The sequence below is a fragment of the Pecten maximus genome, chromosome 3 (genome assembly GCF_902652985.1).
Source record: "Pecten maximus chromosome 3, xPecMax1.1, whole genome shotgun sequence".
Lineage (NCBI taxonomy): Eukaryota > Metazoa > Mollusca > Bivalvia > Pectinida > Pectinidae > Pecten > Pecten maximus.
Window position 1 is genome coordinate 33782981 of NC_047017.1, and position 18824 is coordinate 33801804.

At 37.4% G+C, this 18824-nt stretch overlaps 1 protein-coding gene across 1 annotated transcript in view; it reads left to right on the forward strand.

The window, feature by feature from the left end:
* The first annotated feature begins 4581 nt into the window (after positions 1-4581).
* The window catches only part of LOC117323965 (UTP--glucose-1-phosphate uridylyltransferase-like), a 58069-nt gene continuing 43826 nt past the window's right edge, over positions 4582-18824 (forward strand). The window contains exon 1 of the mRNA XM_033879530.1: positions 4582-4747. Within this exon, the coding sequence (XP_033735421.1) occupies positions 4739-4747 (9 nt within the window). The 5' untranslated portion in view covers positions 4582-4738. The remainder of the gene's footprint in view (positions 4748-18824) is intronic.

Sequence of the window (18824 nt, forward strand, 5' to 3'; positions counted from 1 at the left end):
CCTCGACATAAAATTGCTTCCTGGTCATTTGTGGTAGGAACTTCGGATACCATAGTTAAAACAGAATGTGACGGAAACGTCCAATAGAACATGCATGTACATCCACTCAAAATGTATTCCGTGTGAGCTTCAACAAAGATGAAATAGTGTTGTAGTGCATGATGTGTGAACTAGAAGTATTTAGCAGTCCCGAGGGAATGCACTCGTCTGTGTTTGTAAACGTGGTATAACTGTTGATGATATGTGTACGTGTAGTGGTTTACACTGGACGACATTTACTGGTTTTACTTCAAACAGAAATATTTACATCAACGCTATAAAAACACCAAACCAGTTTGAAATATCGTTGTGGGGTGGAATAGTCTTTTTTAATAGTTGGCCGTCCTGGCAGGTAAATTGAGTAAAACAACTGTCAATACTGTGAATCGAGAATACCATTAGTTTAGTTTAAACAATATTTTTTATTCAGTAGAAACATCAATAAACATATACATATAATTCCATTACATTGAAGTCTGGCTATTCTAAAAGCATGTGGGGCAGAACTAATTGAGAAAGTGAACCGTATTAACAGCAACCAGCCCATGTCAGATCTATTGAAAATTGCACGATATTTTTTTTACGTTTTTATATAAAAAAGAAAGTAGTAATATTAGATACATTCTGGTTCCTTGATAGTGGAACCGCGTATGTGAAATTAAATAGTGCTTCAAAAATTTCCCAGGCGGTTGTCAAGAAAAGCAGGAAATGGACATAAAAGTAATATATGTACATGTATCTGTATGGCACGATGCTAAAGTGTTAACGTATACTAATTAGGGATCTTTTGCCAAAAAAACATAATTGCCCTTGAAGTCAAATATTTTACCTTAAGTTAAAATGCAATCAGTCATATAATGAAAGACAAAAATGTCGATTTATTAAAATTTTTCAACATCAGATATGAGAAAACTGGTGCATAATGACACTAAGGCATAATGCACCAATGTTAAAGTATTTGACCTGAACGTAAAATGAAATATTTTAAACTTAAGTTAAAATCATCTGACGTTAAAGTAAAAATAAAAAAACATATCAAAAAGATATTAATCCTTAATGTAATTTTTCTCTCAAGTATCTCTTTTGACGAATTGGCATGCCACAATCTGTCTTTACCTCGTTTTTTTCACACAATATATCTGTCCAAACCTCGTTATTGGCATATAAAAATCCCGCACAATATATCTGTCCAAACCTCGTTATTGGCATATTAAAATCCCGCACAATATATCTGTCCAAACTTCGCTATGGGCATAAATATTATTAAAAAAACATCATAATATATCTGTCCAAACTTCGTTATGGGCATATTAAAACCTCTCAATATATAACTGTCCAAACCTTCTTATGGGCATATAAAAATCCTTCATGATTTATCTGATCCATACGTAGGATTCAAGGTGTGAAAAGGCGGGAATTCCCTAGGTTGGGGTTCCACCAGTGTACTGTAAGTGTCAGGATTACTGTCTTTCGAGTACTAAACCTATATACACGGTATATGTAACTATCCATTCTATTATACATCTTGGTTGTGAGTTCGAAACCCACGTGGGGCAGTTGCCTGGTACTGAGCGTAGGTCGGTGCATGGTTTTTCGTAGCCAATCAGAGCTGGTGTTTCATCTGAACCAAGTCTCTGAGGATAATGTGTTTCTTAGGTTTGAAGCTGTTGAACACTTTCTATATACTAGAATAAAGAGTAGGGTCTTGCGATTTGGAAAAAAATATTCACTCCTACTGAAAATACAATGACGTAGGATTCAATGTGTGAAAAAGCGGGAATTCCCTAGGTTGGGGTTCCCCAGTGCACTGTAAATGTCAGGTGTTACTGTCTTTCGAGTACCTGTGTGCTCTTATATGGCACTAAACCTATGCAATAATAACATTTACCCGATAGAAAAAACTTCAAACTTTAATTTGATATACATTTCACATCAAGGGATGGGGTCAGTAATACATATAGTAAATTATTCAGTTGTGCGAGTCCTTAGCAGGTCTCTGTTTGAGCACGTAGTCCAAACTTCGTTTTGGGCATATACACCTCTTAAAACATACCTTTCCAAACCTCGTTAAATTATTGGTATAAATAAATCCCCTCATGATAAGGTCTGTCAAACCAGAGTATAGATCTAGATCTCTGGTCAAATGTTTAGTTTACGCACAGGTCATAGCCTCGTCTGTCAATACATCCAATATATAATTATATAGTGGATGTATTAACAGACGAGGCTAGGACCTGTGGTTTACATACCAATATATATTTAATATTATACAACAGAGACATATATAGATTTATATGTCTCTGTATACAATTATCAACCTTTTTCAGGTGAGTACTATGATTTCTTATCCTGAGAAAGTGATATTTCCCGAGGCCGAAGGCTAGGTCCCTATGTCAAAACATACGATATTTTTTGTGAGGAAATTTATCATAGAACTAAAAAACCCAAGAGATCCCAGAGGGATCTTGGCGCCCACCATTGAATGATCTTTATAGGTTCCATGTCAGATTGATCTTTTCTCTATTTTTCCCTTCCTCTTACTAATCTGTGTAAATTGAGAAAGATCCCTCCAGTACTTTTCAAACAAGGGGAACCTATATATGAAATTTGGGATTTAGCGATAATGGCTGTCTGTCGAAAATTGATTTCAGATTGGTCCAAAAATGCAATATGAAATTTGAGAAAGGTCCCTTCAGTACCTTCTGTAAAATAGCGATAACAAACTTCAAATGTCAAAATCCAATATGGCTGTCTGTTAGCCATGTTGTTATCCGACTGGTCCCAAAATGAAATGTGCATAACTAAGGACCAAGGGCAATCTATATATCAAATTTCAGAAAGATCCCTTGAGTTCTTTCTGAGAAATAGCGATAACAAACTTCAATAGTCAAAATCCAAGATGGCTGCCTGTCGGCCATGTTGTTATTCGATTGATCCCAAAATACACTATACATAACAAGGGACCAAGGGGAACCTACATATGTAATTTCAGAAAGATCCCTTCATTACTTTCTGAGAATTAGCGATAACAAACTTCAATTGTCAAAATCCAAGATGTCTGCCTGTCGGCCATGTTGTTTTCTGACTGGTCCATAAATATAATATGCATTACAACAGATTAAGGGCAATCTAAATATGAAAGTTGAGAAAGATCGCTTCAGTGCCTTTTTGGAAATAGCAATAACAAACTTCAATTGTCAAAATCCAAGATGGCTGCCTCTCGGCCATGTTGTTTTTCGGTCAGTCCCAAATTGCACTATGCATAAGTACAAACAAAGGGGAACCTACATATAAAATTTGAGAAAGATCCCTTCAGTACTTTCTGAGAAATAGCGATAACAAACGTTAATGATCAAATTCCAAGATGGCTGCCTTTCGGCCATGTTGTTTTCCGATCGATCCCAAAATGCAATGTGCATAACTACAGACCAAGGGAAACCTACAAAAGAAATTTGAGAAAGATCCCTTCGAAACTTTTACAGAAATAGCGATAACAAAAATCAATTGTCAAAATACAAGATGGCTGCCTCTCGGCCATGTTGTTTTCCGGTCAGTCCCATATTGCACTATGGATAACTAGGCACCAAGGGGAACCTACATATGAAATTTGAGAAAGATCCCTTCAGTACTTTCTGAGAAATGGCGATAACAAACTTTAATTATCAAAATCCAAGATGGCTGCCTGTCGGCCATATTGTTTTTCGATCGATCCCAAAATGCACTATGCATAACTTGGGACCAAGGACAACCTACATAGGAAATTTGAGAAAGACCCCCTCAGTTCTTTCTGAGAAATAGCGATAACAAACTTCAATTGTCAAAATCCAAGATGGCTGCCTATCGGCCATGTTGTTTTCCGATCGATACCAAAATGCAATATGCATAACTACAGACCAAGGAGAACGAACCTACATATGAAATTTGAGAAATATCCCTTCACTACCTTCTGAGAAATAGCGATAACAAACTTCAATTGTCAAAATCTAAGATGGCTGCCTGTCGGCAATGTTGTTTTCCGATCGGTCCCAAAATACAATATGCATAACTACAGACCAAGGGGGGCCTACATATGAAATTTGAGAAAGATCCCTTCAGTACTTTCCCAGAAATAGCGATAGCAAGAATTGTTTACGGACGGACGGACGGACCACGGATGCAGGGCGATTTGAATAGCCCAATTATAGCCTAATTATCAGCTGTAGGCCGTTTTCGTTGATGCGGTCCAAACGGTAAGACGACTTGGACCGGTCAGAGACCTATATACTATAATAGGTCTCTGGACCGGTGTTGTTCGTTTTTAACAATAACGTTCGTCAATATTTGTATGCAATATTTCAGCATATATCTTTACGGACCTGCAGATGTTAATGCAGGCCTTGAAATTCTTTGTCAAAGCTCGTCTGAAAACAACCAAATATCACAAGGTTCGTTCTTATTTCATAAACGAACAACTCTAGTCCGTTTGTACCGCGATGAACGAAAACGGCCCTGGTGGAAAACTAAACGTTTCCGAGATCGAGATCTAAGCTTTTCGGAGACCCCTCGCCCGGACTAGACGAAGGTGAAGTGTGCCGATTGGTCGTGCTGTCCGGTCAAGGTGAAGTTATATATCAACAACGAGTGCTGTACGTGTAGGACATATAACGTTGAATTTCATCACTCGAAGACTCGATATAGATAATTCTTATCCAGAACAGACATGGCGACTGTAAGTATAATGGATATTTATAAATACATGTATATCAATTTAGTATCTAAGTTGTTGGTACTTTGACAGGTCGTGTGCACGTGCATTTGATGATGTAGAGATCGTCTGACAGTGTGACATTCGGAATTCGGATCACAGGGGCACGTCATAATGAACATGATTATTCAATTGTGTCAGTTTTATTGAATTCGGATCTGCAATTTAACTAGATACATACACACCAGGCCCCTGTTTCACCAACGTCCATAAAGAACATTCCTTCATTTGAAATTGTCAAGAGGTAAGCCTAAGCTTACAGACAAGAAACACATTTTAGTTATGATATATCATTGAAATTCTGTACTTTTTTCCGGTGGACAATTTTAAGTGAAGGAATATCAATGAATCCAAGGGCATATAAGTTATATATGTCCCTGATTAAACTGGGCTCTGGAATGATTGTCAGATTATATGACACGGTACAATTTCACAAGATGTCTGTACTGTAGTTTTAAGATTGAGTGGCCATGGAGTGTCATATATAAAATGTTACCCTGCTAAAATACTATCCGCAATATACCGCTCGTCTGGAGAGACATCACCTCTTTCGCTCAATCTGTTGAGCGTAAAACAAGTAAGCCAGAGGTCCTGGGTTCGCTTCCTAACAGAGGTAGAGATTTAAATTAAATTAATCATGCACTCTATTACATTAGGACCCATTTATGGACTCTGGAATTATACTTAGCCTTACGCGTGAAAGCATGACTGTAACCCCCGAAAACTTGAGGACTGCAGGTTCTTTCCTGGAAGGGGAGCATATGTAACCCTGGAAAAATTCTAGCTGCAATATACCGCTCTGCTTAGAGAGAGATCTTCTCTTCTGCTCGATCAGGTGAGCTAAGACTAGTAAGCAGTGATTTGAATTAGAAAACCATGCACTCTGTTACGAAACAATTAAAATTTTAAATTAAGTTATTCCTTTTATTGATTTTTGCACCTCTTCTGGCCAGTTATCATTCCTTGTGAAACAACTCCATGCAACTTACAAATTTATCTGCTTGTGGATACAAATTTTTCTCACTTTCGCATCTGCTTGTAGAAAATGGTAGTTACAACTGTGCATTGTACATCTAAAATAGATGATTCCTGTGAATACAAAGAACAGAGCATATAGTCATGTTATACAGTTGAGTGTTAGCTAACCTTTACACCTAGTGCACTAGTAGTGCACTACATTTAAACTACAGGTAAACTAATAGTGCTTTGGTTTTATTTTTCGAATTTTGTTTTTGTGTGGTCATTGAAGCAATCCAGTTACCAGACACTTAGGGATCTCTTAATTTGTCCGTTGTTACTTGTTGTCCTCGGTGTCTTTGTCAATCACACTTAAGTTTTCCAGACCTTTTTTTCTTACTGTTCCACATTAAGTTATAATTTAGTATGTGGCATTGTCATAATGAATTACAGTTTGAATTGGAACCAGTGTCATTATTCCAGTTTTTGCCAGAGTTATGGCCCTTTGCACACAGGAATTTTTTTTATTTTTTTTTGCTTCCACTTGCTTGAACGAGTTTAGCCTTCACGACAACAATTCTTTTTTTAGCCCACCATCATCAGACAGGCAGCTATCTTGAATTTTGAGAATTGAAGATTGTTATTGCTATTTCTTGAAAAGTACGTGATGGATATTCCTCAAAGTATATATTACCTCTATTTCTTGAAAAGTACTGGAGGTATTTCCTCAAATTTTTAAACTTCATGTGTAAGTTTCCTTCGGTCCCTTTTTGTGCCAATTCAATTTAGATTTTTGATGAGAGAAACAAATGGCTAGCAAGAGGCCATATTGGATTTTGATAATGGAAAATTATTGCTATTTCTTGAAAAGTACTGGAAGAATATTCCTCAAACTTTATGTGTTGGTTCCTTTGATTCTTAGTTGAGCTAATTCAGTATGATTTTGGTAAGAAAAGCTTAATGGCAGACAGGCAGCCATCTTGGATTTTGAGAATTAAAAGATTGTTATCGCTCTACAGTATCTTGAAATCAACAGTAGGTATTTTTTTATGTGATGAGTAAGTTCCCCTTGGTTCTTAATCATGCCAATTTATTTTAGATTTTTGATCAGGAAAACAAAATGGCTGAGAGGTGGCCATCTTGGATTTTGAGTATTGAAGTTTATTATCGTTGTTTCTAAAAAGTACAGGGGGGGTATTCCTCAAACTTCATATGTAGTTTCCCCTTGGTCCCTAGTTGTACCAATTCAATTTTGATTTTTGGTAATAAAAACAAAATGGCCTATAGGTAGACATCTTGGATTTCGAGAAATATAGTTTGTTATCACTATTTCTTGAAAGTACTGGAGGGAAATTCTTTAAACGTCATGTATAGGTTCCCCATGGTGCCTAGTTGTGCCAATTTCAGTTCGATTTTTGATCAGGATAGCAAAATGGCCGACAGATGGCCATATTTGTTTTTTTGGAAGTGAAGTTGGTTATCACTATTTCTTGAAAAGCACTGGAGGGATATTCCTGAAACTTCATGTGAAGGTTCCCCTTGGTCCCTACTTATACCAATTCAATTTTTAATTTTTGGTTAGTAAAACAAAATGGCTGACATGTGGCCATCTTGGATTTTGATAATTGAAGTTTGTTATCAATATTTCTTGAAATGAAGAAGGGGAAATAAAGAGGGATATTTCTCAAACATGATGAGTAGGTTCTCTTGGTATCTAGTATTACCAGTTTGATTTAAATTTTTGATTAGGGAAAGTAAAATATCCAACAGGTGGTCAACTTTGATTTTGATAATTGAAGTTTGTTACCGTTTTATTCTTGAAAAAAAACTGAAGTGATGTTTCTCAAACTTAACATGTAGGTTTCACTTGTTCTTGTAAACAGATTATAAAGAGAAAAATAAGAAAGAAAGGAAAAGTAGAGAGAAGATCAGTATAAAATAGGGTTTTCCCGGACGCAGGTTTTCTGCGTCTAGGACGCAAAAAAATCACGGAGGACTCACAAAACAAATGTATTTGCGTCCGTGGGACGCAATAATAAATAGACAAACGTCTAATTAAACTACATAACCACATCGCTAATAAAATAACTTTTTGTCGGTATTGTGCCATGTTCATTTCTCGCTGGTATCAATCGATGTTTTTACAAATCTAGGCCTGGTAATAGCTATAAATAGGTCATTTATGATCAGGGTAAATCTGAGTCTTCCGCGAGTTTGAAATGGTAAAAGTCTTAAGTTCAGCTAATTGAAGCGTCTAAACAACTATGATGTAGACAAAGTTTGTAACCATGCAGCGAACGATCGGAAGTTTCTTTGTTGGCTGTAACGTTAACTGTTTTTACAATATTCATTATTCAGTACACATGAAAATTTCACAAAGTTAAAAAAATGGGACTCCTGAATTTCTGCTGGGACTCCCAGTTTTAAAATTAAGGAGTCCCTGGGACTCTCTAAAACAAAATGACAGGGAAAACCCTGTAGAACCAAAGGAGCATTTAATTGTGGACACCAAGATCCCTCTGGGATATCTTGTTTCCTTGAGTTATGGCCCTTTGCACTATGTAAATTTGCATCCTTGAATTTTTTTCCTGACTTTTTTCACTTCTGCTTTCCACATCAGTTTGTAACTTAGTATGTGGTTTTGTGATAATGAATTACAGTTTGAGTAAAAAGCCCTGTGTCAATTATCCAATTTTTGCTGGAGTTATTGCCCTTCTCATATAGGAAATTCTTGTAATTAAGGTACCTGTTTTCTGAGCTTTTTTCGCTACCACTCTACGTCAATTTGTTGTGTGGCATGTGGCTTTAATATCATATTAGATTACAGATTGAGTTTGAATTGCCTGTCAAAATTCCACTATTTCACAGGCGTGTTCCTTGTAAGAAGACCCTTTATAGGTACTATATTTGTAGATCTGCTGACCTTGACTGTGACCTGTGACCTACTTTTGAAAACTTTTAAACTTGGCCCCAGGATATTAACCACACAAGATAAGGCTTTCATTTTTGGCATATGTGTTCCTTAGCATGTCACAAGACCTTTCAATTGGTACTACATTTGTAGACTTGCTGATCTAAATGGTGACCCTTGACCTACTTTTAAAAAACTATTTATGAATTTCAACTCACTCTGCAAACTACATGTATGTTGTCTCCTGACAACTCTTGTTTCCTTATCACTTTTTTAGTGCTTAAGATTGAACTTACCATTTCCCTAATAGACTTAGACCAGCACAGTATATGGGGCATGATATATGTGATGTATCCATACATTTCCATAACTTTATTTTTTGAATTGCCTTTATTGATGGGGGAGACTTGACTACTCTGCAGCAATCTTTTATTTATTAACAAGAATTCCAGATGAATAATTACATATATAATCAGTTTAGCTCACCTGGATCAAGGGCAAGTGCCTTGGTTTTGTATCCAGTGTCTGTCTGTCCATCCAGCATCAACTATTTACCTTTAAACAACTTCTCAGAATCCAAGACACCCTGGGTAATGGTATTTGGCCATGTTGTAGCATGATGTGATGGCTTTGACATACATTGTGTATTTTCAAGGACACAGTATTGTGTATTATAACACAATTTTTATGATGTACTTGTATGGTAATATACCAGTTGTTATCATGGTGTTACAAGGTCGAGTTCACATTGAATCAAATGTCAAGTTCAAGTTCGTCTTCCCCTCAACATTTCATATTAATCCCTTCTGGTTATAAACTGCTTCGCAGATTTCAACTAAATTTGGTCTGAATTAAGCATCCTTGGTTGAAGGGGAATCATTTTGTATAAATGCTTCTAGTCCTAAACAAGTAAATTGATCTTGATGAAATTTGGTCCGGAGCATTATTTGGCAAAGTAGACCCATTGTTGTATAAATGGAGGGTGTGGCTCCCTTGGAATTGGAGCTGGGGGCCCAATATGGGAAATTAAGCCCAATCCTTTAAATTGCTACTAGTCTTGAATGACTGAATGGATTTTAATGAAATTTGGTATGCAGCATTACTAGGGAAAAGGAGATTCATTGTTGAATGAACAGAGGGTGTGGCTTTCCTGGGGTGGGCCGAATAGGGGAAATGTAGCCAAAAATCCTTTTTCTTCTTTTGGTTTGAACTATTGTTCGGAGATGTATGCAGCTCAAAAAGTAGGAAAATATTTGAAATATAACTTAAATGAGAATATTTTGCCATGATTACTGAAATATCAAGGTGATGTAGGGATTTAAGATAGAAATGGCAAAGTTGTGTATTGCATACCATGTTTTGGTTCTATCTATACTCTTGAAGTCAAGGTCATAATGTGGTCAGACCTATATGTTTTCTCTGTTTTGTCTATACACATGTATGTTAAATATGTCAAACCTGTACATAACATGTTTTTTGTAACAAATGTAGACAAAGACTCTGATATTCCGGAAATACCACAAACAAAATGATTATATTATGACTACTGTACGGTGGAATACCAAATATCTGATAGGTCATCAGCTTCTCATATATCATGATACATATCGTATCATGATCCCTGTATTGCGATACGAATCGTATCGCTACCCACCTTGCGATACACAGCTCTAGATACATACAATGGCAATGCAACATGTCGCTGACTATTTGGATCCTGTGAATTGGCTGACTGGTAGTAACTGCAATATAAAAAAGAAGAGCTATCAATTGATTTCCAGCTGTATGGCTACCTGACTTGCTACCTGAGTAAAATGTTTGAAGACATTGTCATAAGGCATTAATTAAGCTGCAGATATTTTAAAACAAATTATTTGAGTGCGTAAAATATCTTTATTTACTATTTTGTTGGAAAATATGAGACTGGAAAAAATAGTCTTCAAGGTCTTCTGTTGTGATGATTTTTCAGGACTTTTAAAAAGGAAATTAAAAAGAACCACAACTAAGATATTCAATAAGGAAAGAGCAGCTTCTCTTATTAATGTATAATAATTATAACTGACTACATATGTAGTGGCAGCTTTGGTATCAGTTTTCACTTCTGTAAACAGAACACGGTTATATAGAGAAACAGCAAGAGAATACAGGCCTGTTACAGCAACTTTATTAAATAGTATGTCAGACATGAACAAAATAAGTTTTACATAAAATCCATAATCCGAAATGGTATTCTTCTGCTTCATTGATAATACCAAACACGAAAATCTATATCAAATCCACATACTGTTGCAACATATCAATGAGCAACAGACATGTCTAACTTGATATCACAAGGAACAAGAATATTTTAGTTCTGATTTATTGGAAACTTGTCAAGAAAAATTGCCAACATCTACTAAATTAGGGATCGTACCACACACAAATACTTTACAAAAGGTGTTAAAGGGGAAGCATCCAGTCTTAGGAGAAAAAATATGTATAACAAGGGGAGTAACTCTTCTGATCCAATGTAAATTTGTGCAGTTGTGAAGTCACTTCTGCCAGTGATGATGGATGGTCTGTTGAGAAGAAATAATCAGGGCTTGTTCTCACTGGTTTGGGAAGGGGCCTTTTTGTCTCATTTTGGAAAGAAAATTGATGAATTGGGAAAAACTTTCAGGAGTAAAGGGCAAATTTTGGGAATTTGGCTTAAATATGAAATAATTTCTAATGGGAAAGGGGCCCATTAACGGCCCCAAAAAGCCTCCAGAAAAAGTCCTGATAATGTTCTTTTATCATAATATATTTTTAAACAGGGTAAAATATTCTGTTTCCCTTAAGTTTTGTGATTTATAATTTTTATTCTTTATTTATTAATACATCCCCTTGGATCAAGGCAGTATAATTTTACTATGATAGGTAAAAACTGTATGTTGATATAATTTTCAGGTACCTGTATCAGATAACTATAGAGATTTTAAATATAAAAGTTTAGCAGCTTGATATTTAAGATAAAGATAAACTTATAGACAAAACAGAGAAAACATACATGGTTGACATATTTAACATACAGACAAAAACATCAGAAAAAAACCTGTCATGTTTGACATTTAACATTTCTCTATTTCTGCTAGAAACATACTTTTTTTGTAATTCTTCATGCCAAGTTGTTCCAGTATTATTTTTGTCCTTTTTTGGATTACCCGTAAAAGTACTAAAAAATATAAAAGTACTTTATGTTTTTTTTGGTACTATGTATGTGCTTTTTCTGTACTTTATGATGACGATAAAATGTACAAAAAGTATACTTTTGTTAGCCTTTTTTGTACTTGTGTACTTTTTTTGACTCAATTTGTAATAGATACATAATGGGTACGAGTGATGTATCGGATATATCACACGAGTGCGTAGCACGAGTGTGATATATGCGATACGTCACGAGTACCCATTTTGTATCTGTTTTATCCAATGACAGCCGAGGTTTTGTCACCCACGTGCCTAGGGGTGGAGCTATAAAATTGATCAGAACCTGTCACTGTGATATGTTTCCCGCCAATTTCTGACACGTTTTGTTTTCTGTCACAGCCCATTCATTTTTAGTGAGACTGTCAACCATGACGGATCAGGTACTGATCACTGATGTCGATGTGTTCACTGACCTCGACGATATAACATTATCACAGGCCGTAGATGAGTATGAACTTGATAGTGACACGGTAGCTACTGACATTGGAATAGTTGATACCAAGGAATTAACTCAGCCAATTGTTGTAAATGAACTGAATGGTAATGTGAAAAACATGTGAAAGGCTGCAGGATTCGAGGGAAATTACATAAACCATTCCGGAAAGAGGACCTGCGCTACTTCCCTTTACCATGCAGGTAAGTCTAAAATCATATCGTTTGAACAAATTGTGAAATGAAATATTTATCGTAAATTTCGACGTTCACAATGTCACAAAATCCTTTCAAAATCCGTGAAATTGTTTAAAGAAATCAATGAATCGGTTAATCGGTATTTTTATCCACTCGTCTTGTTATCATTTTCATCACGATTTTGTTTATGATAGGATTTTTGTGCAACGAAAGTATATTGTTACATTTAGCGTAATCTGTATAACCATTTTTTTTTTAAATGACTGAAATTTTATATGTAATCATGTAATGTATGCTTTTTTTACTGACCTGTTAAAATAAATTTTACTTAATAAAATATGAACAGGGTTTTATATTCTGTTTGGTCAGGTTTTGATGAACAACTCATTATGGACAGAACGGTACATCGCAGCAGGGCTGTACGTGCATACAAGGTGAAGAAAGAAGACGGAAAATTTCTAAACGGCACTCGTATTTCATTAAATTTTGTTTGAAATGCATTTCCTGTCTTTGTTCATTTGTCACGCCTACATTTGAAATTGGCCCCGCCTCAAGACTGAGGCATGGACCAATAAGAAATGCCATGTGATATTTCAGATATCACATATGTGATATTTGAAATATCACATAGTATGCAATATATCGCCAACAAAAGATCAAAGAAAAACCGAGGCGTCATTGGATAAAGAACCTTGTTGAACCCTCGGTATCAAATTCATTAAAAAAAACCATACTTTTTTATGCTTTTTAGTACTTTTTTTCTGCACTTTTTTCTGTGCTTTATTAGATTATAGAACCTTATAATAAAATAATATCATCAGGACATGCCAGGTACATTGTTTATAATAGGTTTTGGACATATAGGCTTATAAATTATTTGTTAGTTTATGATAAATAAATTATAGGTCTTTGCATAATTATAACTGACATAAACCACATGGAGTTTCTCCAGATACTGGCCTGTTACAGAGACATAAACCACATTGAGTTTCTCCAGATACTGGCCTGTTACAGAGACATAAACCACATTGAGTTTCTCCAGATACTCGCCTGTTACAGGGACATAAACCACATTGAGTTTCTCCAGATACTCGCCTGTTACAGGGACATAAACCACATTGAGTTTCTCCAGATACTGGCCTGTTACAGAGACATAAACCACATTGAGTTTCTCCAGATACTGGCCTGTTACAGAGATATAAACCACATTGAGTTTCTCCAGGTACTGGCCTGTTACAGACATAAACCACATTGAGTTTCTCTAGATACTCACCTTTTACAGAGATATAAACCACATTGAGTTTCTCCAGGTACTGGCCTGTTACAGAGACATAAACCACATTGAGTTTCTCCAGATACTGGCCTGTTACAGACATGAACCACATTGAGTTTCTCCAGGTACTGGCCTGTTACAGAGATATAAACCACATTGAGTTTCTCCAGATACTGGCCTATTACAGAGACATAAACCACATTGAGGTTCTCCAGATACTGGCCTGTTACAGAGACATAAACCACATTGAGTTTCTCCAGATACTCGCCTGTTACAGGGATATAAACCACATTGAGTTTCTCCAGATACTGGCCTGTTACAGAGACATAAACCACATTGAGTTTCTCCAGATACTCGCCTGTTACAGAGACATAAACCACATTGAGTTTCTCCAGATACTGGCCTTTTACAGAGACATAAACCACATTGAGTTTCTCCAGATACTGGCCTGTTACAGAGACATAAACCACATTGAGTTTCTCCAGATACTTGCCTTTTACAGAGACATGAACCATGTGGGGTTTCTCTAGATACTGGCCTGTTACAGAGACATAAACCACATTGAGTTTCTCCAGATACTGGCCTGTTACAGAGATATAAACCACATTGAGTTTCTCCAGGTACTGGCCTGTTACAGACATAAACCACATTGAGTTTCTCTAGATACTCACCTTTTACAGAGATATAAACCACATTGAGTTTCTCCAGGTACTGGCCTGTTACAGAGACATAAACCACATTGAGTTTCTCCAGATACTGGCCTGTTACAGACATGAACCACATTGAGTTTCTCCAGGTACTGGCCTGTTACAGAGATATAAACCACATTGAGTTTCTCCAGATACTGGCCTGTTACAGAGACATAAACCACATTGAGGTTCTCCAGATACTGGCCTGTTACAGAGACATAAACCACATTGAGTTTCTCCAGATACTCGCCTGTTACAGGGATATAAACCACATTGAGTTTCTCCAGATACTGGCCTGTTACAGAGACATAAACCACATTGAGTTTCTCCAGATACTTGCCTGTTACAGAGACATGAACCATGTGGGGTTTCTCCAGATACTGGCCTTTTACAGAGACATAAACCACATTGAGTTTCTCCAGATACTGGCCTGTTACAGAGACATAAACCACATTGAGTTTCTCCAGATACTTGCCTTTTACAGAGACATGAACCATGTGGGGTTTCTCTAGATACTCGCCTTTTACAGAGACATGAACCACGTGGGGTTTCTCTAGATACTCACCTTTTACAGAGACATGAACCATGTGGGGTTTCTCTAGATACTGGCCTGTTACAGAGACATGAACCACATTGAGTTTCTCAAGATACTCACCTTTTACAGAGACATGAACCATGTGGGGTTTCTCTATATACTCACTGTTTACAGAGGGATGAACCACGTGGGGTTTCTCCAGATACTCACCTTTTACAGAGACATGAACCATGTGGGGTTTCTCTAGATATTCACCTTTTACAGAGACATGAACCATGTGGGGTTTCTCTAGATACTCACCTTTTACAGAGACATGAACCATGTGGGGTTTCTCTAGATACTCACCTTTTACAGAGACATGAACCACGTAGAGTTTCTCTAGATACTCGCCTTTTACAGAGGGATGAACCATGTGGGGTTTCTCTAGATACTCACCTTTTACAGAGACATGAACCACGTGGGGTTTCTCTAGATACTCACCTTTTACAGAGACATGAACCATGTGGGGTTTCTCTAGATACTCGCCTTTTACAGAGGCACGAACCACGTAGAGTTTCTCCAGATACTCACCTTTTACAGAGACATGAGCCATGTGGGGTTTCTCTAGATACTCGCCTTTTACAGAGACATGAACCACGTAGAGTTTCTCCAGATACTCACCTTTTACAGAGACATGAACCATGTGGGGTTTCTCTAGATACTCACCTTTTACAGAGACATGAACCATGTGGGGTTTCTCTAGATACTCACCTTTTACAGAGACATGAACCATGTGGGGTTTCTCTAGATACTCACCTTTTACAGAGACATGAACCACGTGGGGTTTCTCTAGATACTCACCTTTTACAGAGGGATGAACCATGTGGGGTTTCTCTAGATACTCACCTTTTACAGAGACATGAACCATGTGGGGTTTCTCTAGATACTGGCCTGTTACAGAGACATAAACCACATTGAGTTTCTCCAGATACTTGCCTGTTACAGAGACATAAACCACATTGACTTGGATCAATTTCAAAGTTGCATTAGAAGCAGGTGAGCGATGCAGGCCCATTGGACTTCTTTATATGTAGGGGTTACACAACGAGTGGTTGTTGGATATAGAATTTATTTCACAGGAGTAAGTTATTTTTTAAAAGTTACAAAAGACACAAGCTTTAGCGAGTGTCTTTTGCAACTTTTAAAAAATAACTTACTAGTGTGAAATAAATTCCATATCCAACAATCACGAGTCGTGTGACCTGTTTCTACCAAAATAATATCGGCTTGAATCAAAGGGAAACGTGACAAAGTATAATTTTGAGTATGCAAATAAAGTGTACCGGTGACGTCTGGGACCAGGTGATGTGACGTCATTCGATTATTGATGACGTCAATAACAATTGCAGCTTGGGTCAAAGTTCAAATTTTTGACAATCAAAAGACCGGAAGGTCATATACCACTAGTGCTATATAACATATATCTATCCAACAGTCGGCACATTTATACAATGGCTTGAGAGTGGAATAACACGGCGTATTGTGGCAGAAATATATTTATACAGTGGTCGAATTATGATTCAGTTATTTTGTGGTACACAGAATGGTTTGACAGTTAATAGGAGATGTACATGGTTTGGTGACACGGCAGGTAGATTAGTGACAACAGCAGCTGAATGTGTGATATGATCACAATGCCACATGTTACGATATTTTATCTAATTTGAAATCATTTAACTCATTGATGACTGTCCATAATTATAAGGAAAGCATTCTGCCACTGGATATATATCATAGTGAACCTTACACCTAAATAAGACTAATGATGTTAACCTACTAGTATTATTATGAATTTCTTTGTTTGGTGATCTTCCTGGTGTCTATCTACGGTAGCTATAGGCTATCGATCAATATGGTACTGCTAAGAAATAGAATCTTTCAACAGGTAATTGCATACCTGAGATATAAATTAGAATTGTCAACATAACCTTATAATAACTTGACTGATGTTGAACCTTTAGATAAGAAATAGAACATCCATTGGACTACATCTCAAATAGCTAGCAATTTAAAAGGCATCAGCTTAACAATATAACCAACAATTAGATTCCACCTGTACAATGTAATTGAGCTGGCCTTTTTACACTTTCCCTATTTGTGAGCTATGTTCAGGAAAAAAAGATGAAATCGAGTCCATTCTGTAAGATGTATATGTCATCAATTTGCTACAGCCTGTGATCATTGAAATTTTACAATAAAAAATGCCAGGTAATGTTGAGGGAGTGATCTCTTGTTTAATCTAGCTGGTGTGTGATAGAGTCCGGGATGGAGCTTCTCGAGTATATAGACGTTACATGCATAGATGGATTATATTATCTTGAAAAGTTTAAGGTAAAGTACTTCTGACTTTGGTTAGATGGATAAATTGTTTATATACATTATAATTAAAACAATGTATTACACATGTTTTACATATATTGCCATATATGATATAGTGATGGACATAACTGTTAAATGTTGTAAGCTCACCAGGAGTAACGGCTTGAAAGGCTATGAGCAGCAAACAAGGTCTATCATTGTCTGTCTATTAAATTTCACTTTAAATGTCTGAATGTAAATGTCCAGAGGATTGAAATGGAATGGATGATCTCTGACCCATGGGAAATGTGTGGATGTCTGTAGGCACCAAACAGGGCCCAGTCTGGGAAATGTGTGGATGTCTGTAGTTACCAAACAGGGCCATGTCTGGGAAATGTGTGGGTGTCTGTAGGTACCAAACAGGGCCCTGTCTGGGAAATGTGTGGGTGTCTGTAGCTACCAAACAGGGCCCAGTCTGGGAAATGTGTGGATGTCTGTAGGTACCAAACAGGGTCCAGTCTGGGAAATGTGTGGATGTTTAGGTACCAAACAGGGCCCAGTCTGGGAAATGTGTGGGTGTCTGTAGGTACCAAACAGGGCCCTGTCTGGGAAATGTGTGGATGTCTGTAGGTACCAAACAGGGCCCAGTCTGGGAAATGTGTGGGTGTCTGTAGTTACCAAACAGGGCCCTGTCTGGGAAATGTGTGGATGTCTGTAGGTACCAAACAGGGCCCTGTCTGGGAAATGTGTGGGTGTCTGTAGCTACCAAACAGGGCCCAGTCTGGGAAATGTGTGGATGTCTGTAGGTACCAAACAGGGTCCAGTCTGGGAAATGTGTGGATGTCTAGGTACCAAACAGGGCCCAGTCTGGGAAATGTGTGGATGTCTGTAGGTACCAAACAGGGCCCAGTCTGGGAAATGTGTGGATGTCTGTAGGTACCAAACAGGGTCCAGTCTGGGAAATGTGTGGGTGTCTGTAGGTACCAAACAGGGCCCAGTATGGGAAATGTGTGGATGTCTGTAGCTACCAAACAGGGCCCAGTCTGGGAAATGTGTGGATGTCTGTAGGTACCAAACAGGGCCCAGTCTGGGAAATGTGTGGATGTCTGTAGGTACCAAACAGGGTCCAGTCTGGGAAATGTGTGGGTGTCTGTAGGTACCAAACAGGGCCCAGTCTGGGAAATGTGTGGATGTCTGTAGGTACCAAACAGGGCCCAGTCTGGGAAATGTGTGGGTGTCTGTAGGTACCAAACAGGGCCCAGTCTGGGAAATGTGTGGATGTCTGTAGTTACCAAACAGGGCCCAGTCCCAGAAATGGATTTTAATTTTTATTACTTGTTTTGTTTTGAGAAAAGTATAAACTGCAGGATTGACAGGTGGTTTACTTTGACTGAATTAATATTCAAGATGTCTGGATTTTTCCTACAGGTGCCTGCATCAATATGTAACAGTCAAAACTGTTAGCTGGAACTCTGATAACTTTA